This window comes from Globicephala melas, chromosome 19 (assembly GCF_963455315.2).
Source record: "Globicephala melas chromosome 19, mGloMel1.2, whole genome shotgun sequence".
NCBI lineage: Eukaryota > Metazoa > Chordata > Mammalia > Artiodactyla > Delphinidae > Globicephala > Globicephala melas.
Genome location: NC_083332.1, coordinates 34,081,713 through 34,105,020, shown reverse-complemented (window position 1 = coordinate 34,105,020; position 23,308 = coordinate 34,081,713). Strand labels below are relative to the sequence as shown.

Here is a 23,308-nt window from a genome sequence, read left to right as displayed (position 1 = left end):
ATATTACTCAGTCATAAAAAAGAAATAATGCCATTTGCAGCTACATGGATGGGCCTAGAGATTATCATACTAAGTGAAGTAAGTCAGATAGAGAAAAATAAATATCATACGATATGACATATGCAGAATCTTAAAAAAATGTTGATACTAATGAACTTATTTACAAAACAGAAACAGACTCACAGACTTCAAAAACAAACTTATGCTTACCAAAGGGGAAACACTGGTGGGGAGGGATAAATTAGGAGTTTGGGATTAACATATACATACTACTATTTATAAAACAGATAATCGATAAGGACCTACTGTATAGCAAAGGGAACTCTACTCAGTATTCTGTAATAACCTATATGGGAAAAGAATCTGAAAAATAATGGATATATATATATAACTGAATCACTTTGCTGTACACCTGCAACTAACACAACACTGTAAATCAACTATAATATAAATTTTTTTAATGTTATTTAGATTCACATGTAATAGGTTTATTATTGTTATTTTAAAGAATTAATAAATAAATGTTTTGAGAAAAAAGAAAGCACACTGGGCCTGAGTTCCAATTGGGATTCCAGGGGCAGATCTGGAAGTTCCCACTGTTCCCGTGGGCAAGGCCCCTAACCTGGAAGGCATGGCTTGTGTTCAGTGGTTTTTCCAACTGGTCCTAGCAGCAGCAAACCATGCTCCCCCCAGCCCCCAGATAAAATCATTATAAGAGGGATTGAGGGGGTGGGTTTCATAAGACAAAACAGTTTTTAGAAAGAGGAGCTGCCCTATTTAAATAGGGGGAGGGGAGAGGGATGGGACCTAGCATCCCATCCACAGAAGCCCCTGCAACACACCTCTGTGAAGCCCTGGGGCTCTGAGCCTGCACAGTGCAAAAACCTCCAGTCCAGCCCCAATATTCCATGAGGAACCCAGAGGTTACCTAGACGGGGAGAAATGAAGGGCTGAGACTAGGGTGAGGCAAGGGAGGCACCTCAGGGCCAACGTTTAGGGAGATACTCACTCTCAGGGCCGTTCAAAGGCCGCCCTGCATTTGTGTGTCCTCACAGAAACCCTGCTTGCTTTCTCCTTTCTGATAGCTATGGACATGCTCACCACCCCTCCTGGAAAGCACGCTTGTGAGAACCAGGCCCTGTGTCTGGCTCTCTTACTCCATCCAGAGGGCTAACCCAAAGCCAGGCACACAGTAGGCCCCAAATATGTTTGCTGAGTAATTGATTAAGGAGGGGAGGGAGGGAGGGATGGAGGGAGGAAGGAAGGAAAGAAGAAAGGGGGAGGGGGAAGGGAGGAAAGGAGGGAGGGAAGGAGAAAGGAATGAGAGGATGAAATAAGGAAGGATGGACGACCCGAGCCTCCTGCCCCCTCTCCAAAGCCACACCACGCAGCTTGTAGGATCTTAGCTCCCCAACCCGGGATCGAACCCCGGGCCCTCAGCAGTAAAAGTGCAGAGTCCTAACCACTGGCCCACCAGGGTATTCCCCAGCAGCATTTTTTCTTTTTCTTTTTTTTCGGTACGCGGACCTCTCACTGTTGTGGCCCCTCCCGTTGCGGAGCACAGGCTCCGGACGGGCAGGCCCAGCCGCTCCGCGGCATGTGGGATCCTCCCGGACCAGGGCACGAATCCACGTCCCCTGCGTCGGCAGGGGGACTCTCAACCGCTGCACCACCAGGGAAGCCCAAAGCAGCATTTTTATAATAAAGAAAATGCGGTATAAAGGGCCCAGGGAAAGGGCAGATGCAAGAAAGCCAGTTAGGAAATGAGTCCTGAATCTTCACGGGAGGTGACGGTGGCTCGAACTAGGTGACAGAGATGGAGGCAGACAAGACGTTAGTGTGCTTGGAGGCGATGCCCGGAGCAGAAGCTCATCTGGGTAGTCTGAGATGCTGTCTGACGTCTACGCGGAGATGTTGAGTATCAGTCAGAAACATGAGCCTGGAGTTCAAAAGAGAGGCCCAGGTTGGGGGTGTAAATGGGGAGCCTCCAGCACATAGGTGGTATTTAAAGCCATGACCCTGATAATTTTTTATGTCTTATAAATAAAAGAGCTGAAGCAAACGTGACCAAGTTGACATCTGTTAATTCCAGGTGGTAGATAACGTGGTGTTTGTAATACTGTTCTTTGTACTTTTTAGTATGTTTGAACTTTTGTAATAAAATTAATGAATAAACAGTAGAGAAAGCCACAAGGTTCCAAATGGCTGAACAGTCCTGCCTTAGAACTCAAGAGTGGGTGCGGGCAGTGAGTCAAGGAGCCGGGTTCAAATCACCCCACCACGAACCTAAGCTGGGTGACCAGGGCTTAACCCTGTCTCTCTGGGCCTCTGTGTCCCCATTTGGACAAGAAGTTGGCCCATGACTTCTCAGGGTTCTTCCAGCACTGACCATCTTGATTCAAGCTGGTGTCCCCTGGGACCCTGGCCTGCTTTGATTTTGTCCACCCATATCTTATGCCTAGTCCTACAGAGGAAGCCCAAAATACCCTATAAGTGGGCCTTGTAGGTGGAAGGTCAACTCTGACTCCAAACAGATGCAAACTGCAGCAAGGGACGTCAGAAAGGAAGGGCAGTGCTCCATGGTCCCCAGGCCCTGGGACCCGAAAGCAACTAGGCTGAGCTTAAAAGCTGGGAACCCAGAGACTAAAACTCTTGACGATATTTACTGCTGATGAACGCATCCCACTCAGGACCCTGGGACCAGTTGTAGAATAGTCTATGAGCCTGAAACATACAAATGGGTGAGTGGCTGAACCAATCTGTCAGCTGTATTAAGCACAGATAATAATAATATTAAGAGTGAAATAATAATATTTATGTGTCAGATTCTGAACTAAGTGCTGAATATGCACTCTCTCATTTAACCCTCACCATGACAGTGCCATGGGGTTATCATTTCATGAGCCACACTTTGCAGATGAGGAAACTGGGGCTCAGAAGGGTTAAGCAACTTGCCCCCAATCAGGCAGCAGAACCGGGATCAGGACCCAGGCAGCATGATTCCAGATCTCCAGCTCTAGACTGCTCTTGGTGAGCGACCAGATCCTCTAAATCTCTTCAACAAGAGCTGGAGAAGACAGCCTACACGGAACTCTATTGAGTCATTTATTCATCGTCAGCTCATCAATATTTATTGAGCACCCACTGTGTGGCAGCCCTCAGAGTGCCTGGCCACACGGCTGCTGAGATGAAGAAGCACAGCCTCTGTTTGTGAGAAGCCTGTGGTGTAGAGAGAGGCCAACTTATAAACCAGCGTTATAAAAACCAATGGCTCCAGGCTGCTCCTGGGGAGACACCTATGTCCAGAGGGGCCCTGTATGGGGAAGGGTGGTGACCCAAGCGCAAAACGTGGACCAGGGTGTGGAGTGACAGCACAGGACCTTTCTCTGCCGTCATCGTGGCTGAACCTCCATTCCCAGGCCACGAGTCCCAGAACTTCTGGCAGAAACTGCTGGACGTAGGAACGGCAGGTGTCTAGCTTTGACCTTTGTGGGAGGGGGAGCAGATGACAACGCAATCATTTAGGTTAAGAGGTGGAGCGTTAGCTGCTCCTCTGGAACAGCCATTTCATTGTTCTGAGAAAAACCACCTGACTTTTCGTATGGAGAGGCCGTAAGTGGAGAAGGAGATATTTAGGGCTCAGTGGCTCAGAGGAGCTACAACTGCTGTGTGGCCACAGAAAAGCTGCTCAAGCAGGACTGCTGCTTTGCAGAGGAGCTCTTACCTCAGAGCCCCTGGGGAGAGTGGGAGGAGCCCCAGCAATGGGATTTCAGAGATCCACAAATCGCTTGAACTTGCGGCAGGAAAACGTCATGTATTTGTGCATTTTTTTTCCTAGGTAGAGCTTTCATCAGATTTTCAACTGGACAGCCCGGGTGCAGTCAACATGGACTCTACCACCTGATGCTACACATGGTTGTTTCAATCCACACAGCCCAGAAACGGAAAAAGCTTGGGGATTGGATTTTGATACTATCATTCAGTTGAGGCCTTAAGCAACACTGCAGTGTCAGCCATCCAAGGAAGAAGCAACTTCTGGCTCAGAGAGTGAGCAGGGAGGAGAGACGGCTTAGATAAGGGAGAAGGGAAATCCTTTCCTTTCTCTGGGCTCACTTAGTTGGGCCAGACCTTCCAAGGCATTCATATCTGCTACAGGGCACACTCAAGGGTGGAGGGCAAGGGGGAAGAAGCTGGACCTTCCAAGAGATGGGCTGGGACTGGGCTGTAAATGCAAGCATGGGAAGGCAGATCCAGCCTTTGGGCTTTGAGAAGAGCCCTGCCAGGTCATGGGTTTCCTGGGCTGAGATATCCTCCAGCCCTTCTGTACCATTAGCTGTTTTATGTTTTTTTTTTTGGTTTTTTTAATAAATTTGTTTAATTTATTTATTTTTGGCTGCGTTGGGTCTTTGTTGCTGCATGCGGGCTTTCTCTAGTTGTGGCGAGCGGGGGCTACTCTTTGTTGTGGTGCGCGGGCTTCTCACTGCAGTGGCTTTTCTTGTTGGGGAGCACGGGCCCTAGACGCAAGGGCTTCAGTAGTGGTGGCATGAGGGCTCAGTAGTTGTGGCGCACAGGCTCTAGAGTGCAGGCTCAGTAGTTGTGGCGCACGAGCTTCATTGCTCTGCGGCACGTGGGATCTTCCCGGACCAGGGCTTGAAACCGTGTCCCCTGCATCGGCAGGCGGATTCTTAACCACTGTGCCACCAGGAAAGCCCCCCGGCTAAAATATTTTAAAGTTATAAATCAGATAAACAAATAAAATACTCTCTACCCTCCTACCTTAACATTGCAACCTAGAATGCAGAGGTGCCTGGCGATCTGCCCCATGGCCCCAGCCCCCAATCTGCGGCCCCCCTCCCTTCTCTCCCCACCCCTAGCTCCTTCCTTCACACACCCCTGTGGGCACCAGCCCACACATCCAAACTCTGTCTGTACCCCCAGCAAACAGCCACCCGCGGCCACCTCTCAGGCCTAGAGAGACGCACACTGGCTGCACACCTGTCCTTGGGAGCCTGGGAAAGAGGACTGAGCAAATCCTTAGAAGCAAGCAGGCTTGGGAAAACAGAAGATTCCAGCATCCAGGGTGCTCCACATGTGGTCTAGAAAGAGAGGTTACAGGCTCTGAGTGGGCACCTGCCCCTGACTTTTGGGGGTCTTCTAAAGCCAGGGCACAGAATAGGGGCCCCCGCCTGCACATGGTAAAGGGCTTTCATAGTGAACCAGGGGAGTCAGATGAGACCCCGGGCCAGGACAGGAGCAGCCCCTGTGAAGGAGGGAACAGAAATGGCAGATAACAGTATGTGTAGGAGTTGGAGAGGGGACACAGGTAGCTCCCAATCTGCACGATGCGACTGCAATTTGAGCCTAAGCCTGGCTCCCTGACACCTCAGCAGGTGGCAGGTACAGCCACCTGCACCCTTTGTGAAAAGCCACCTAAATGACTGTACTGCTTGTCCTCTCCTCTGCCCTCCTCTGCCGACACCCAGCCCATGGCTGGGCTGTGTGCACAGCGTCTAGCCCCAGGGAGAGGCGAGGCGAGCCCAGGTCTACACCCACACAGCCATAAAAAGGAGCCTCTGGTGACGGCTCACTCAGCCTCACTTCACCAGCTGTGATAGCACCACAGCGTCTCAGACAACTGGACCATGGACCCTGGGAAATGCACCTGCATGTCTGGTGAGTAAGGATGCCCACCCTGGGATGCTGTGACCTCTCGCCAGCTTCCCACAGGGAGCCTGCAGGACTGCGATTAATGCTTCTCTTCTTCCAATTAGAAGCACCAATGGGGTTTGTGTCAGACTGGCCACCTCTGCGGCGGCTCCCGCTCTCTGTTGGATACCAGCTTGATTTGCTAGAATTAATAACCTGGCTTAGGAATGACTGTGGTGGGACCTAGCGGCAAGCCTCTGGGAGCAGCCACCAGGGCGGGGGAAGAGCTCTGGCCCAGACCAACCTGCTTCTGGTCCAACGCTCCCATCCACTCCTGACACTTATTATTTCCAAGCCTGTTTCTTCATCTGAAAAATAGGGTTACTTATCCCCAGCTGCCCACCTCCTAGGGTTGCCGTGAAAGGGTTAAAATCATAAAGCATTTGCAGACGTCAGAGGAGTTATTAGAAGCATATGCGGACCTCCAAGTCTGAAACTGCTTAATTCCATGGAAGCATGTTGGCCAGGAGAAGTGAGTCAGGGTTCAGAGCCATCTTGGTTTTTATGACCTTTGGAAACGGCATCAAGAAGTCTCACAAGCCTCCCTGGTTCCTAACAGGACACGTCTGTCCCCAAAATTTGCCAAAAAGACACGCTTCCAGCATCTTGAAACTCAAAACAAGAAGCGGGTGATTTTCTTTTTTTAAATATAGATGGTCTTATGATATGGAGACAAGTGGTAGCTGTGACTCTCACTTCGGGCTTGTTTATATCCTTTGCCCTTCCTCCTACACATTCAGGATCTCCATGTTGCCTGATACCTTAAAGTTTTCGACAGTCCCCAGGGGACCTTGGGCTTGGCCTAACTCAGTGGTTCTCAAACCTGATTGTACATCAGAATCATCTGGGTTGCTTTTTTTTTTCTTCTATTTTTTGGCCACACTGAGCAGCACATAGGATCTTAGTTCCTTGACCAGGAATCCAATCCATGCCCCCTGAAGTGGAAGCGAGAAGTCTTAACCACTGGACCACCAGGGAAGTCCCTGGGTTGCTTTTTAAAGAATACTGATTCCCTTTCTCCACCCAGACCTATGAATTATAATATCTCAAAGGCTGGCCCTAGGAATCTGCATTTTAATAAGTACCCCCCAGGGATTCTGATGTAGTCCCCCCCAGTTTCTGTCCATGGACTGTGACTGGGAACCAGCATCTTCAACCTCCTGTCCATCCACTGACCAAGGGCAGCCCAGACCCCCGGCCGCTTAGATGGCCTGTGGCGCGCCTGTGTGCCCGCTCCACCTCGATGCTCATGCTTGTGGCTCTGTCCTTTCTCTTAGGAGGAACCTGCAGCTGCGGAGACAACTGCAAATGCAAAACCTGCAGCTGTAAAACATGTCAAAAAAGTGAGTCTGGTGACCGGGGCCATGCACTGCTGGCGGGGAGCTGGGAGTCCGTTTCTGTCATCCTCAACCCTCCAGCCACGGTGGGATTGAGGGGGTCCTGGATGCCTTTACCCATTTGGGAGGGATTTGAAATGAAAGCTGAGTCCCCTGGGCTGCAGCTGACCTGGGGGTGAGGGCATCCTCAGTGTTTCAGGGGTTTGGATAAGAAGAGGGCCGAGGGGAGGTTCCAGCCTGCCCGGTAGTGAAGGGAATGGCCTGGCGTCAGGAGCCCTTGGCTCTGCCACTGTCCAACGGCGGTGGGCCAACCCCTTCCCCTCCCTGGCCTCTGATGGACTCTGGTGACCCCTGAGGTCCCTTCCAGCTCTAACATCCCACCACTTCCTGTCCCAGGGTTTTTGCTCATGTGGATCGGAACCTGTGTGTAGCATGCTCTTGTTTTTCTACTTCCTTCTAAGTGGTGAAGGGGGAAGTGGTCAGATAAGAGTGTTGACCCAAAGCTGATCTGTCCATCTCCTGCCCCTTCCAGGCTGCTGTCCTTGCTGCCCCCCGGGCTGCGCCAAGTGTGCCAAGGGCTGCATCTGCAAAGGGGCTTCGGACAAGTGCAGCTGCTGCCACTGAAATGCATCCATCGTGCTGGGGACAAGGCCTGGGAAGCATCTGTACAGTGCATTAGTCGAGGAGTTGGAATGACTGTACAATAGGTTGTGCTTTTTATATATTTGCCCAGGTCAGGTGGTGGTGACATTCATATAAAGTGCTTGGAGCAATAAAGTTTTCACTCGTGGTTGTCTGGTGGCTCAGAGCAATGTTTTACCCTAGCCCAGCAGGATCAAGAAGGGCTGGTCCCATGAAGATACAGGAGGCGCCAGCCTGTACCCATTCTGCAGATGGCTGCTAACCCCAAGGTCCTACCGCTCTGCCTGAGGGTTTTCTCGTGCAGCACGAGCTTGCCTGACGCATGCACAGGGCAGGCCGCCCCTGGGAACAGCCCTTAACAGATGACAAACAGGAGTTAGTGAATTCATAACATCAGCGTCTTTACCCTTACAATGGGACAAATCTGAGTCATGTTCTACACCGTCCTCCAGAAGTCCTCAGCAGCAATGAACTCCGATAGCCCACAGACGTAAACATACTCCGTATTGGCTTCCTTCCTTCTCTGCCTCACTTCTCCATCCTCTTTCCAGGGCTTCCTGGGATCCCCACGCAAAGAAACTACTTGTACAGGGTCTGCTTTCGGGGTAACCTAATCTTTTTGTTTTTTAAGTAAGGTTTTATTTCTTTATTTTTAATTTATTTTTTGGCTGCATTGGGTCTTCATTGCTGCGCACGGGCTTTCTCTAGTTGCAGCGAGCGGGGGCTACTCTTCGTTGCGGTGCACAGCCTTCTCGTTGCGGTGGCTTCTCAGCATGGGCTCTAGGCACATGGGCTTCAGTCTACACGGCAGGCTCAGTAGTTGTGGTGCACGGGCTTAGTTGCTCTGCAGCACGTGGGATCTTCCCAGACCAGGGCTTGAACCTGTGTCCCCTGAATTGGTTGGGAGATTCTTTTATTTATTTATTTATTTTTGGCTGTGTTGGGTCTTCGTTGCTGCGTGCGGGCTTTCTCAAGTTGAGGCGAGCGGGGACTACTCTTCATTGTGGTGCGCGGGCTTCTCACTGCGGTGGCTTCTCTTGTTGCGGAGCACAGGCTCTAGGCGCGTGGGCTTCAGTAGTTTTGGCACACAGGCTCAGTAGTTGTGGCTCGTGGGTTCTACAGTGCAGGCTCAGTAGTTGTAGTGCACAGGCTTAGTTGCTCCTCAGCATGTGGGATCTTCCCGGACCAGGGCGCGAACCCGTGTCCCCTGCGTTGGCAGGCGGATTCTTAAGTTAAGCGCTGTGCCACCAGGGAAGCCCCCCCCCAAAAAAACAAACCTATTTTTAAATAGGTCTCCATACACAATATACAAAACATAAAAGATACAAAGAGAGTAAGACTCCTTCCCACATTTGCGCCCCAGTCCCCCCCTCCCCAAGTCAACTGTCACCACTTACTGGTGTGCCCTCCCAGGGATATTCTCTGGCTGCACAAGTGCCGATGATACACAGCATCTGTCCCACCCCGAAACACACACTATTTACCTTGAAAACTTGGCAAGTGTTTTCTCTCATACAGTAAACTCTCTGCCAGGTCCTTTTTTCCATTTAAGAGAAAAGAATAGGTAGACGGAAAAAATTAAGAGCTTAAACAACCAAAAAATAAGGGGACAAAAGAAAAAATAGATGAAACAAAAGGGTTAAAGAAAATATGGGAGACAAAGAGAAAACTCCACACACAACTCTGCCATGGTGGCGCTGCCCAAGGCAGCTGAGGCTGTGACTACATCTTTTGGTCTTTTTCCGACCCGCCAAGCCTAGCACTGTGCCTGGGACCCCTCAGAGCAGGGCTCATAAACACCCCTAAAAATTCACTGACAGCTATAAACCTTCCTCTCCCTAAAAATACCCGTATGAACAACCTCAGTCAATCTTACATATGATCTCAGGGAATTCACAGGCTGTCCCAAAGCCATCTCTGGAACCCCCAGAAGACCCTGATTAAGAACCTAAGGTCCGTGTGATCTGTTACTTAAAAGAATAAAGTAGTCTAATAATAGATTAAAATACTGAGCACTTAAGACCTGCCAGGCACTGGGTCCAGCACTGCCTGCACATTACTTCATTTGATTGTCACAACACGACCTCACGAGGTCAGTACCGTTATCAACCCCATTTTACAGATGAGGAAACCAAGGCACGCAGAGGTTAAATGACTTGCCCAAGGCCACTCATCTAGTTTTGTAGCACTGAGATCTGAACCCAGGTCCAACAGACTCCAAAGCCATGCCCTGAGAGTGCAGAAACAACTTCCAGGATGGAAGGCGGTCAAGGCTGAAGTCCCTGAGGCTGGCCCTGGTGAGGAGGCGGAGACGCAGCCCACACTCACCCACACCACCACCCTCAGCAGAGCGGGAGGTAAACTCAAGCTCTGGGAGATTGTCCATTCATGCTGCCAAGGGCCTGACACCAGGACCCAGAAGAGGCCAGGAGCAGCCTTCTCCAGCCCCGGCCTAGGTCAAGGTGACCCAGAAGCAGGAGCGGGTGAGAATGGAGCCTTCTCCAAGGGTGCCCTGTGGGGCTGGGCTCAGTGGGCCAAACAAGGAGCAGGACTTACTGTGTGCTTCCTGGCACTGGGCACTTCCATAATCCACACTGTCACCTCTCTGTTTGGAAATCATCTGCAGCCTCCCTGGGAGGGTTTCCCCCTCCGTCCATGAATTGTGCTTTCGATGCAGCACCACAGCGCAATGGAAAGGGCTCGGCCTTGGGAGTCAGATGCTCTACCCTCCCTGGCTGCATGACTTTGACCAAATCACTTACCTCTTGAGGCTCAGTTTCCACATCTGCAAAGTGTCCCTCCCTCATGGGGAAAAACCATAGCATAGGGTCTATGCCCATAGCAGGTGCTCCGTAAACAGGGACTCATAGGGCTACAGCCTTTCTTAGGCTTCTGTTTATGAATCTCCGAGAAGGCCCCTGCCAAGGCCTTCTCTGTGACTGCAGAGCTCTGACGCCCCTTGGGAAGGACACGATGCTGGTAATGACACCTTCCGGGGGGCAGAGAGGTCCCCTGTGTCTCCAACAAGCAGGCTGGCCACTCTCTGTGCAACCTCAGCCCCGGTGCACACAGGACTGCCGTCTCATCTCACCCAAATGCTTCACCTGAAGAATCTCTTTTATTTCTACCACATCTTGAAGGGAGAATCAGCCCTCAGTGTCTCACTTTAATAATAATAATAATAATACCAACAACTAATATTTATTGAGTGCTGAACACTTCACAAGTGCCAAGCGCTGGGCTAAGCAGTTTCTGAACATCATCTCATGGACCCTGCACCTCAGGACCACTTTAGAGCTGGACAGTCAGGGCCCTGCTATGGACCCCCTGCCTTAGAGGGTCTGTCTCTGGTCCCCCTCCCCACAGGTGAGGAGTCTGAGGGTCCAAGGAGACACATCCACCTGGAACTCTCATACCTGTCCCTCCCCCACTGTCCCCATCCCCCCAACTAGACAAGGCTTTGGGTACCTGGGACCAATTCCAGAGTCTGTGTGGGCCTCCTCCCCAGGTTGGTCCTGCCTGAGGGTAGACCATGCCATCAGTCTGTGTACTCCTAGGGCTAAGGGATGGCCAAGGGGCAGCTGTATTCAAGGATGGGAGATGTGTGGATAGGGACCGAGCGCTTGCACTTTGATGTTTACAGTGTGGAACGGAGGCAGGGGTGGGAAGAGAAGAGATGAACTACAGGACAATCCTCCACCTTTGCTTTTGCCCCAAGCCCAGCAAGTGTTCGTGGGAGGCCTCCACTAACAACCCTGGAGAGGAATCCTGTTATGACCCCACTTTACAGATGACAAAGCCGAGGCTCAAGAGATTCATGGTTTGCTCAGAGTTATAAGGCTAATAAGGGGCAGACCCAGGACCTGAATTTAGGGCTGCATGACATAGAGGCTGTGCTCAGGCCTATACTAGATGGATGGGGCCGAGAGAAGGCTGCAGGTAATCCTGCCCCACACTCAGGCATAAGAGGTCCCTGTCCTGGGCCTTGTGCTTTAGAGAGCCTACATATCCAAACACTCAAAACACAAATTTATTAAAGAATACCTGGGGGCCTCTGTCACTCACGAGCTAGTACTTATTTGGCACAGTGTGATCAATGAACCCTAAACCCTGGTCTTTTCTTGTGTCTAACACTGTTCCCTAAGAAAATACTCCTCCAGCTCTTGTCCTATGTCCTCAAATCAACAAAAAGTGAGTCAAAGACCTTAACAGATGCCTCACTAAAGAAGATATACAGACGCCAAAGAAGCATATGAAAAGATGCTCCACATCATATGTCTTCAGGGAAATGCAAATTAAACCAACAAGGAGATACCACTACACACCCATTAGAATGGCCAAAATCCAGAAGACTGACAACACCAAATGCTGACGAGGACGTGGAGCAACAGGAACTCTCATCTATTGCTGGTGGGATGCAAAATGGTCCAGCCACTCTGGAAGATAGTTTGGCAGTTTTTACAAAACTAAACATACTCTTATATAATCCAGCAATTGTGCTCCTTTGTATTTACCCAAAGGAGTTGAAACCTTATGTCCACGCAAAAGCCAGTACATGAATGTTTTATAGCTGCTTTATTCATAATCGTCAAAATCTAAAAGTAACCAAGATGTCCTCCAGTAGATGAATGGATAAACTGTGGGACACCCACAGTGTGAATGGAATATTATTCAACATTAAAAATAAATGAGCGATCAAGCCATGAAAAGACATGGAGGAGATAAATGCATATCACTAAGAGAAAGAAGCCAATACGAAAAGGCTACATACTGTATAATTCCAACTAGATGACATTCTAGAAAAGGCAAAACTATGGAGACATTAAAAAAATCAGTGGTTGCCAGGGGTTGGTGGAGGGAGGGATGAATAGGCAGAGCACAGAGGATTCTTAAGGCAGTGAAACTACTCTGTATGATACTCTGATGGTGACTGTATGTCACTAAACATTTATCCAAACCCATAGAATGTACAACACCAAGAGTGAACCCTAATGTAAACTATCGCCTTCAGGTGATTATGATGTGTCGATGCAAATTCACCAGTTTTAGCAAATGCACACTCTGGTGAGGGATGTTGATAATCGGGGAGCCTATGCATGTGTGGGGACAGAGAGCACATGGCAAATCTCTATACTTTTCTTTCAGTTTTGCTCTGAACCTAAAATTGCTCTAAAAAATAAAGCCTACTTTAAAAAAGTAACTGTATGCCAAGAGAGTTTATGGATGGTCCCAATGCCAATGTCAGAGACGGAAACTGCTTTCAAAGTGCAGGATGGGGACTTCCCTGGTGGTGCAGTGGTTAGGAATCCACCTGCCAATGCAGGGGACACAGCTTCACGCCCTGGTCCGGAAAGATCCCACATGCCGCGGAGCAACTAAGCCCGTGTGCCACAACGACTGAGCCTGTGCTCTAGAGCCGGCGAGACACAACTACTGAGCCCACATACCACAACACCTGAAGCCCACGTGCCTAGAGCCTGTGCTCTGAAACAAAGAGAAGCCTCTGCAATGAGAGGCCCGTGCACCGCAACAAAGAGTAGCCCTCGCTCACCGCAACTGGAGAAGGCCTGCACACAGCAACGAGGACCCAACGCAGTCAAAAATAAAAATAAATTAATTAAAACAAACAACAAAAGAGTGCAGGGTGGGTCTGAGTGGCAGAGATGAAAGGACAAATTAACTCATAAATCTTTCTCCTCAAAAAGCATGAATGCAGTAGATTCTCATGTCATAAAGTATCATTTCCCATTAGTGTGACACATGAATTGCTCTTAGTTTTCCTTGTGTTCTAAATTGTGTTTCCAGAACATTCATGAGTTTATGCTATTTGTAGAAGTTTCACAAGGCAACTGACGAATACTGACGAATATTTCACAAGGCAACTGACGAACATTTCATACTACTCTTAAATTTATATATCTACACATATTTATAAATTGTCAGTTAGATACACATTGAACTCCAGAACTATGAACAATTTTATAAAAATTCTTACTAAATTTCATTAACTCTTTATACAATTAAATAATATAGGACAGTGAAGTTAGATGGAAAAAACTAGATGTCCTTGGTAGCCTCCTTCAGCAAGTTGGACCATTTCTGGTCCTCTTGGAACAAGGGGAAAATAACCTCATTTACCTAAGCCACTGTGCAGCTGAAAGCAATTTGATACATCATGTAAGGATGATTAAGCCCTTCATGCTCTGTCTGTAGATTGATTATGATACTTGAAATAAACAGTTCTTATGATGTTATGAATAAATAAATACTCTTTACTGGAGAACTAAGGGTGAATGGATCCACAGAGAACGATATGTAACTGGATGTCACTGAAATTGAGCTACTTGAAGGAGAAAGGAGGTAAGAAGGATACTCTCTTCTGAGACACGCTCAGAATCAGGATACAGGCTACATTTAGTTTGCTTCATATTTGGACTACCATTTTCTTACAGGGCTTCTGTTTTTCCTGGCATTTCTAATTGCCAGGAAATTTCTCTCCTGCTATTTGGTAAATGATCTAATATCCATTACCTTCTTTCCTGATCGTCTGTCTGACTGTCATTCTCGGTTCCCTTTACATTGCTCTCCTGGGTTGGATTCACTGCTTCTTGGATACCCTGTCATCCTCTATCTTGGACTTTTATTTGCTGGAGTACATCCTCAAGCAATCTTTTACCAAAAGGATGAATTAGGGGAAACTTTCAGAATCCCTAAATGTTGGAAAACACCTTAATTTTTCTCTCATGCCAGACTGATAATTTGGCTGGATGTTACATTTTAAGTTCAATATCATTTTCTCTTAGCCCTTTTGAAGGTATTGCTCCATTGTTTTCCAACATTCAGTGTTGCGGCTATGAACACTAACATGACCTTTATTTCTCACTGTTAAGTCTGTTTTTGAGAAATTTCTCAGTCTTTTTGCAATACTTTTATTGATCTTTAAAAATGTTGTCAATCATATTTTTAATATATAAGAACTCCTTCTCTGAATGTTCATCATAATACCCAGGTTTTATTTTTGCTGAACGGAGACATTTCCTGAATCTCCCTGGTGAGTTAAAGGTTTTTTGCTTTTCTTATTAAGTTTTCTGATGGTTTCTTGAGCTATTTCTGCTTCTTAGAGCTGAAAGCAGGCTCTGTGCATGCGAGTTAGACTTGTTGACTGGCGGACTTGCTTCTAGCGTGCCCAGGTAGGCAGCTGACAGCAAGTTTCTGCCTGTACAACTAAGCACGTGCGCCACAACTGAGCCTGAGCTCTAGAGCCCACGTGCCACAACTACTGAAGCCCACAGGCCTAGAGCCCGTGCTCCACAACAAGAGAAGCCACCGCAATGAGAAGCCTACACACCACAACGGAGTCCCCACTCGCCACAACAAAAGAAAGGCTGCGTGCAGCAATGAAGACCGAAAGCAGCCAAAAATAAATAAATAAAATTAATTTTTTTAAAAATCCAAGACAATCAAAGGACATTTCAGGTGTGCAGGGAGCTTTGCTAAAGCACAGAATCAAGAAGAGAGGAAGGAATCGCCTCTTTCAGCCTCGGCCTTCTGGGACCTCAGAGTCCGCTAGGGAGACTGTCAGACTAACTTGTCTCCTCTCCTACAGGGTAGAAAGTATCTAGACAAACCCCCATAGAAGTTCCAAAGGGGGCAATTACATCTGGCTGTAGGCAAGACTGAAGACTTCCTGAAGGAGGTGGCCTCGAAGGATTTTAAACAGGTAGAAATTGTGGGCAGGAAATTCCAAAAAGAGGCAACAGCAGAAGCAGAAGCATGCAGCAGGAGAGCTTGGGGCATATTTCTGGGTTAGCATGGATTACATTTGGTTGCTAGGGGAGGTGGGGGCCAGACAATGAAGAGATTGGAAAAGTAGGCTAAGGGGAACCAGCATCCATCATTTGCAAGTTCCAGATCCTAGAAGATTTCTGAACAGAGAAGTGTTCACTGAGCACTGTTTATTGAGCACATATTACGTGTTAGGCAATCAGCTTGACGAACCTCACTTAATGTGCTGGAGAGGGTGTGGAGAACGGGAAACCCTCTTACACCGTTGGTGGAAATGTAAATTGGTGCAGCCACTACGGAAAACAGTATGGAGGTTCCTCAAAAAACTAGAAACAGAGCTGCCATATGATCCAGCAACCCCACTCCTGGGCATTTACCCAGACACCATCATACTTCAAAAAGACACATGCACACCTATGTTCATAGCAGCACTATTTACAGTAGCCAAGACATGGAAACATCCTAAATGTCTATCAACAGACAAATGGATAAAACAGATGTGGTATATATATATACATATATATGCATATATACACATACAGACAATGGAAACAATGGGATATTACTCAACCATTACAAAGAATGAAATGATGCCATTTGCAGCAACATGGATGGACCTAGAGATTATCACACTAAGCAAAGTCAGAAAGAGAAAGACAAACACCATATCACTGATATGTGGAATCTAAAATACAACACAAATGAACATATCTACGAAACAAAAACAGACTCACAAATATAGAGAACGGACTTGTGCTTGCCAAGGGGGAAGGAGGGTAAGGGAGAGAAGGATTGGGAGTTTGAGATTAGCAGAGGCAAACTATTACATACAGGATGGACAAAACACAAGGTCTTACTGTAGAGCACAGGGAACAATATTCAGTATCCTGTGACAAACCATAATGGAAAAGAATATATATATGTATAACTGAGTCACTTTGCTGTACAGCAGAAATTTAAACAATATTGCAAATCAACTATACTTTAATGTTTTTAAAATCTCATTGAATGCTCACCATAACCCAAGAGGTAAGGAGTGTTATTATACCCACTGAATAGCTGAGGGGAACTAGGGAGATTCAAACTCAGGTCTGTCTGACACCAAAGCCAGTCGCTCTGAACAACTGCAGTCTTCACTCACTGCAGTTCGAAGATTCGGGAAGTGGTGTCAGGGTGGTCTGGGTTATGTGGGCAGTGCAGAAACCCCCTTGTGCTTCTGCTGCGGGAGCCCAGCAGACACCCAAGAGCGGCCCCTGCAGTTCAGGAGCCCCGGCTAAAGGGGACCCTTCCCCCATCGTAGCGCCCTCCCTCTGAGCCACACAGGAGCAGCCAGAGCCCCGAACAAGAACTTCCGCGATAGGGTGGCCCTTGAATCCCAACCCACCAAGCCTCAAGATCAGCTCAGCCTGAGCCTCTAACTCTCTCAGGGTTTAATAGCTACTCGCCCAGGCCCCCCACCGAGAGGGGATGGCAGGCCCCCTCTGTCCTTACTCTACTGAGGAGGTTCAGCCTCTAGGGAACACTCCGAGTTACAATCCGCAGAGCCAGGCGTACACACTGAGCACCAAGATATTGGCACATATGCTGGGGTCACCCTGGCCACCTTATGAAACCTGAAAGCGTGGAGACAGCCCTTCCTCACCTCCTTCCTCCAACACCCCCATCCCATCAACAACCAAAGAGAAGCGCAGACTTTCCTTGTGGCGTTTCGACCCCACACAAAGGTGCCATTGCTCAGCTAGGGAGGACGCAGGAGGGGAGAGGAGACAGAACCAGCAGCCGGGTTGGCTTTGAGCACTCGGGGTCAGCCTGGTGTAGGGCAGTATTTCCCCAACTGCAGTCCTTTGAGAACCACCTGCACTATTTTAGTCATCACATACCGCCTGGTCTATTATTACACTTAAAGTCATCTGAAAAGGAAACCTTGTATCGCTATTATAGACGAGAAATTGCATCGTGTGCCATAAACAGGGGTAACCATGGAGACAGAGAAGAAATGAAGCAAAGTTATGCCATTTCTAGCCAGGCTCTGTAGCAGGCTGAGGCTCCCTCCGCATCCCCTCCCTGACTCCTTACCCTCTCTCTCACTTCAAATGAGGAACAGGGCAAGTGTGGGACGAGCACTGAAGACATCCTAGCACTAAATTGCATCTCCTTGAGGTAATTAGGAAGACTGATGGAGAACTGAAAGGGGAATAACCTTGTGTTTATGTGTGTCCAGGTTGTTTTATAAATTCATCTCACTTGGGGAAGCTGGACCACTGGAATTAGACTTGGAGTCAAGAAATGGGGTTCAAGTTCTGGCTTCACTACATCCTTGCTGTGTGAGTTTGGAAAAGACCCTTGCTGTCACTGGGTCTCCTCATCTGTTAAAACAGGGCAGATGGAATAAAATAATAATAATAAGGCAGATGGTACACATGGCATGGGTTATTGGGAGGAGTGTCAACCACTGCTCAAACCCTGAGGCGAGTGGGGCAAGGATAAGACAGGGACGGGAAAGGCACTTTGCCAAATCGAAGGTAAGACCCCAGGTGCATCAATAATCTGGTGGCAATTGGGAAGCTAATGTCACAAAAGGCTAGAATTGGGTCCCCAGAACCTAGTTATTGCAGCTCACGACAGCCCCAGGCTCAGAGATGTGGTCCCCTGGAGATGAGAACTGGGCCCCTGACACTGTAGGGGTGGGACCTGGTCCAGGCTAGGGTAGGCTTAGAGTGGAGGGTCCATCTCCACTGGGAGGTCTAAGTCAGAGCTTTGATGGCCTCCTGCCGCTCTCAGGTGTGGAAAACCACTTGTATCGTTGGACAGGTTGGGTTGGCTCAGGGCACTGCACATCATAGAGGGCCTATAAGGGGCATTTTCAGGGGCCTCAGACATGCCTTGTGGGTAAAGAGGCAGGATGACTTTCTTTGTTGCAGACCTGAAGATTCTGCAATTCCACAAAGTTTGCTTGGGATATCAAAACGTAGTTGGAAAAAGAAAAAAAAAAACCGTAGTTGGCTATTCACGAGCCTGGCACATAATAGGCGCTTAAAAACTGGAACTCATGGCAAATTGAATTACAGATATCAGGGCAGGCTAAATAGCATTGTGCTTAGATTCAAGTCCTAGCTCTGCCTCCAGGGCAAATCACCTACGCTTATACCACTGCCTCTTCCCCTGCTTCGGCTACTCCTGTGAATAACACTGCTCATTCAACAATGATTCTACTAATAAGTCTCCAGATCTCTCCAAGAAATGACTTTATTTGCAGATAAGCAAGTTTGTAAACTCGTTTGGTACACTACCGTTTACCCAGGCTTCTAAACTATTGCCCAATTTTCAGTCCCAGGATAATAAATTGGGAAAGTCTTTGTAAGAGCAACGCCAACTGTCTTAATCCTGCACGGAACCAGTTTCAGCCAGGGGTGGGACTTGCTGGACTCCTTGCTTTTTTCTGAGATCACCTGGGGATTTTCCATCCGTTAGTTGGTGTGACCCTGAATGATCTCCACCCCTCAACATACCTGATCCTGCCTCCTGGCCCCAATCTAATTAAAAAGATAAGCATCTCCATGAGCTCCCTTCTCCCAGGAAGCACTGCGATTGGCTGCAGGGCCCAGGGTGAGGATTGATGTTTGTGACCTAGCTGGTCCAAGCCGACACCTGGAACCCATGTTAATCACAGGCAGCTGCAATTCAAGAAGCACAGAACTGAGGCCAACACTGAAGCTGGGTGTCAGGTAGGAGCTGTAGGGATCCCAGGCTCCTGCAGAGTCCTCCCCTGACCTCCTGAGTCTCAGACTTAGTTGCATGGTTGGTAAGAGCCAACATGGTTAGGACCCTGCTCTGAGAGCTTTCCAAGTGCCATCGATTTAAGCCCTTGACAAACCTCCCATTTTACCCTGGAGCACCCCAAGACACGAAATGCTAGCAACTTGCTAGTAACTTGTCACATTACTAGTAAGTGGCAGAGTCAGACTGTGAACGTGAGACAGGCTGGGACCTGGGACCCTTTGCTGCAGTGCTTGCAACTGAACAATCCTCTCCTCCAGCAACAAAATACAAAGAAACTATAGGGGACTAAAAATAACTGCGTGCATGCACAGTTGGGGCAAATTATGAACAAGATACAAAGAGACCAAAAACCCACACAGCACCAGCAAAGGGGTGGGCAGACCACCTAAGCCACCCCTTGGGCCGACCCCCGGACCCACCCCTACCCTCACCTTATATAAGGAACCAGCTCACCCCCCTTCAGGGAGCGAGCAAGGGAACCCCCCTCCTGCTGCAGCAGGAGCCCCAATAAAGCCTTGCCTGGGGACTTCCCTGGTGGTGCAGTGGTTAGGAATCCACCTGCCAATGCAGCAGGTTTTTTCCTGAATGGAGACATTTCCTGAATCTCCCTGATGAGTTAAAGGTTTTTTACTTTTATTATTAAGTTTTCTGATAGTTTCTTGAGCTACTTCTGCTTCTTTGAGTTGAAAGCAGGCTCTGTGCATGCGAGTTAGACTTGTTGGTTGGCGGACTTGCTTCTAGCGTGCCCAGGTAGGCAGCTGACAGCAAGTTCTTGCCTGTGCCTCAGCGTCAAAACGAGAAGGGCCCTCTTCTGTCCCTCACGTGGGAGCTTGGCCCCTGTTAGACTGGTTACTTCATTTCTTTGGAGAATATCGCACGGTCTCAGCCTGGGGGAAAATGGTGGACCCAAACAAGTAGAAGTGAAGGAAGCCATGTACTACAGCCTCTTCTCCCATCAGTCACCACCCTGGTTCCTGCACCTCCTTCCTCTTCTTCTCTCCCACTTTGACTCCCCAGCTAAAACAGAACAAAACACCCACCCCTACCCCGTAGGCTTCTCTACTTCTTGATCTCAGCTGTGGCTTCCTCTGATCCCATTTACCCATAAAAGTGATTTGACCCCTTCCGGTATTCCAGAAAAATGTTAAAATCTGATTCATTGATCCAAGGCATCCTCCCCCACACCAATTCTCTGCTGTTCTCATTTTTCTCTCTATCTGTCTTTCTTTAGTTTCTTTCCACGGATTTTCAGGAGGAAGGACAGGTAAACGCACATGCTCAGCCTTCTATCCTGATCCAAACATCTGGGCTCGGCTTTTTATTGGTATTATTTGAATGTCTGCAACAACCCTGCAGGATACGGATTATTATCTTCATTCTACAGGTGAAGAAACTAGACTCAGAGACGTTAAGGACATTTCCCCTCACTCAGGCAGGACCAGCTGAGAGGGAAGCTTGACGACCATAAGGGAAAATGAGCTGGGGAAAAGGCCGAAGTGAAAAGGGAGCAGACTGGTTACACGTGGCCCTCAATGGGTAACACTTGAGCAGTGCAAGGAAACCACCAAGGAAAGCGATTTTAGGTCAAGAAAAAGAAGAGCTTTCACATGGCAGAGCCATGTGGAGTAGGAAAGCACTGTGTCAGCAGGCTGACACATCATGGATTGTGCTCCTGTGCTGCCTAAGGGACAATGGCGACCTCAGAGAGGCTGTGACAGACGGTGCACCTGCTCAGGCCACACTCCAACTTGGATGGGGACCAGAAGAGGCTTTGGTGGGAAAGGAATGGAGCCCAGGTCCCAGGACGGGGAGGGAAGTTCCTCACGTGGACTGCAGGGGACGCTCCAGACCCAGAGGCAAGGGCGGCCTGGGTAATCCCTGAGACCCAGGGAATTGTACGTGGGGGTGGGAGCGGGGAGGCGGGTTTGAATATCTGTTCCCACCTCAGTCTGGCTGGGTTTGGAGCCCAAAAGATCCCAAGAAGGGACTAGAACTCTCAGACACCGCCGCCGGAGGATAAATCGGGACAAGTTCTCCAAGGGCCGATTAGGCCTTAGGTGGAAAAGGCCTTAACAAGGTGCAAACCACCCAGATTCACAGGGCATAAGGCTTTTAAAATAATTTGGCATGTACGTCAAACACTAAAATCGTTCCCATTTGTCCCAGTAGTTTCACTTCTGGAAATCTATTCTAAGGCGTTCACCACAAATTAAGAGGGGGAAAAAAAAAAAAGCCTCACTCACTCACAAAAAGGTTCATTTTCACTATTTACAATTGTGAACAACTGGAAATAACTTTAAGTCCATGAAGCTGCTCAACTAAGCCATGGTCTGTGCACACAACAGGTTATGATACAACCATGAAAAATGCAAAAACACAGTAAATGATTATGGTAAGAATCTTAAACAGATATTAGACTACAAATTCATTATGCAGGAATTTTTTTTGAAAAAAGAAGCCAGGGCTTCCCTGGTGGCGCAGTGGTTGAGAGTCCGCCTGCCGATGCAGGGGACATGGGTTCGTGCCCCGCTCCGGTCGGATTCCACGTGCCACGGAGCGGCTGGGCCCGTGAGCCATGGCCGCTGAGCCTGCGCTTCCGGAGCCTGTGCTCCGTGACAGGAGAGGCCACAGCAGTGAGAGGCCCGCGTACCGCAAAAAAAAAAAAAAGGAAGAATAGAAAAGAAAAAAGAAGCCATACAAAATATGGAAATGAAATATACAAAAATGTCAACAGTGGTTGTGGTCAGATGGTAGATAAAGATAATTCTTTACTTTTCCTTCTTTCTATTTTTCTGAATTTTCCAAATTTTACTGAACTAGCATTTTTAAAAGTAAATAAATACTGTTTGAAAAAGAAAAAAATATCTGTACTTTGAGCCAGAAATTCTACTTCAAGGCATGTTGTGTCCTAATGAAATAATTATGAATGGACACAAACTAAAGATACCAAGATGTTTATCACAGCACGGAGTATAATAGTGAAGATTTGGAAACAACAAAAATGTTTCAAAGTTGGGGATTGGTTAAATAGATTGTGGAATGAATCTACTAAAATAAAATTGTTGACGTCAAACTACTTTCATGGACAGATGTTCATAACTACAGAGAAGCAAGGGAAAAGTCATTTGTAAAGCAGTGTTTACTTTAGGCTTCTATTTTTATATTTGAAAGGATTACATATGTATTTTTTTAATTTTTGAAAATTTTCTACAATAAACAAAAAAGGGAAAAGAAGGGAACGGTAGCTAGATCCAGGTGTCTTTTAATCTGAGGCACAGATGGCCTGATTTGTACAATTTATTTTTGAAGACAGAGGAAGGGCAGAGTATTTGAAATTGAAGCTCTCTTAGAAAATTTGGGCCAAGTGTCTGCAATAGACATTAGCTAGATGGGGGCCTCCCACCCCCTCCAAGCCCAGCCTCATCATCCACCTTCCCTGGCAGGTGCTCTCAATTGCTTGCGCATATGTCAGTCCCCAAATATCTCCATCAAGGAGGCAGGGCTAGCCCTGACTATCCACATTTGATGGAGGATGAACCAGAGGTCCGACACAAGTTTGTGATAAGGCAGGGGTTGGAAAGCAGGCTTTCTGATTCCCCTGGCTCCCTTCCCTACATGTTTGAGCTGCTAACACTCATCTCACAGTTTTATAGGGTAAACGTAAAGCAGGGTTTCTCAACCTCGGCACTATTGACATTGGGAGCCGGGCACTCCTTGGTTGTGGGAGGTTCTCCTATGCATTGTGGGATCTTTAGCAGCATGCCTGGCCTCTACCCATTAGATGCCAGTGGAATAGCTGCTTCTCCCCACCCGGATAGGTTGTGACCCCCAAAAATGTTTCTGGACATTGCCAAACGTCCCCTGGGAGGCAAAATCGTCCACAGGTTAGAAACACTGAAGTAAGATGAGATGTGAAATAGAATGTCCCCAGGGTCATTCCTTGGATTAGGCGATGCCACTTGTCCCCAGACCGGGGCAGGACGGGGAGGGGGTCCAATAAGACAGGAAGAGAGGGGAGACTGGTTTGTATAAAAAGGCATAGGTGCTACTACTCTACA

General features: G+C 48.1%; 1 protein-coding gene and 1 long non-coding RNA gene across 3 annotated transcripts in view; one reads left to right on the top strand and one right to left on the bottom strand.

Moving 5' to 3' along the window:
* LOC115847808 (uncharacterized) overlaps positions 1 to 23,308 on the bottom strand; it is a 92,369-nt gene that overhangs the window by 20,642 nt on the left and 48,419 nt on the right. The window lies entirely within an intron of this gene.
* LOC115847799 (metallothionein-4) lies at positions 5,643 to 7,687 on the top strand. The gene is made up of 3 exons (XM_030847937.2): positions 5,643 to 5,673; positions 6,984 to 7,049; positions 7,576 to 7,687. Exons 1-3 carry the CDS (start codon positions 5,643 to 5,645, stop codon positions 7,665 to 7,667), a joined length of 189 nt encoding a protein of 62 aa, XP_030703797.1. The 3' UTR covers positions 7,668 to 7,687.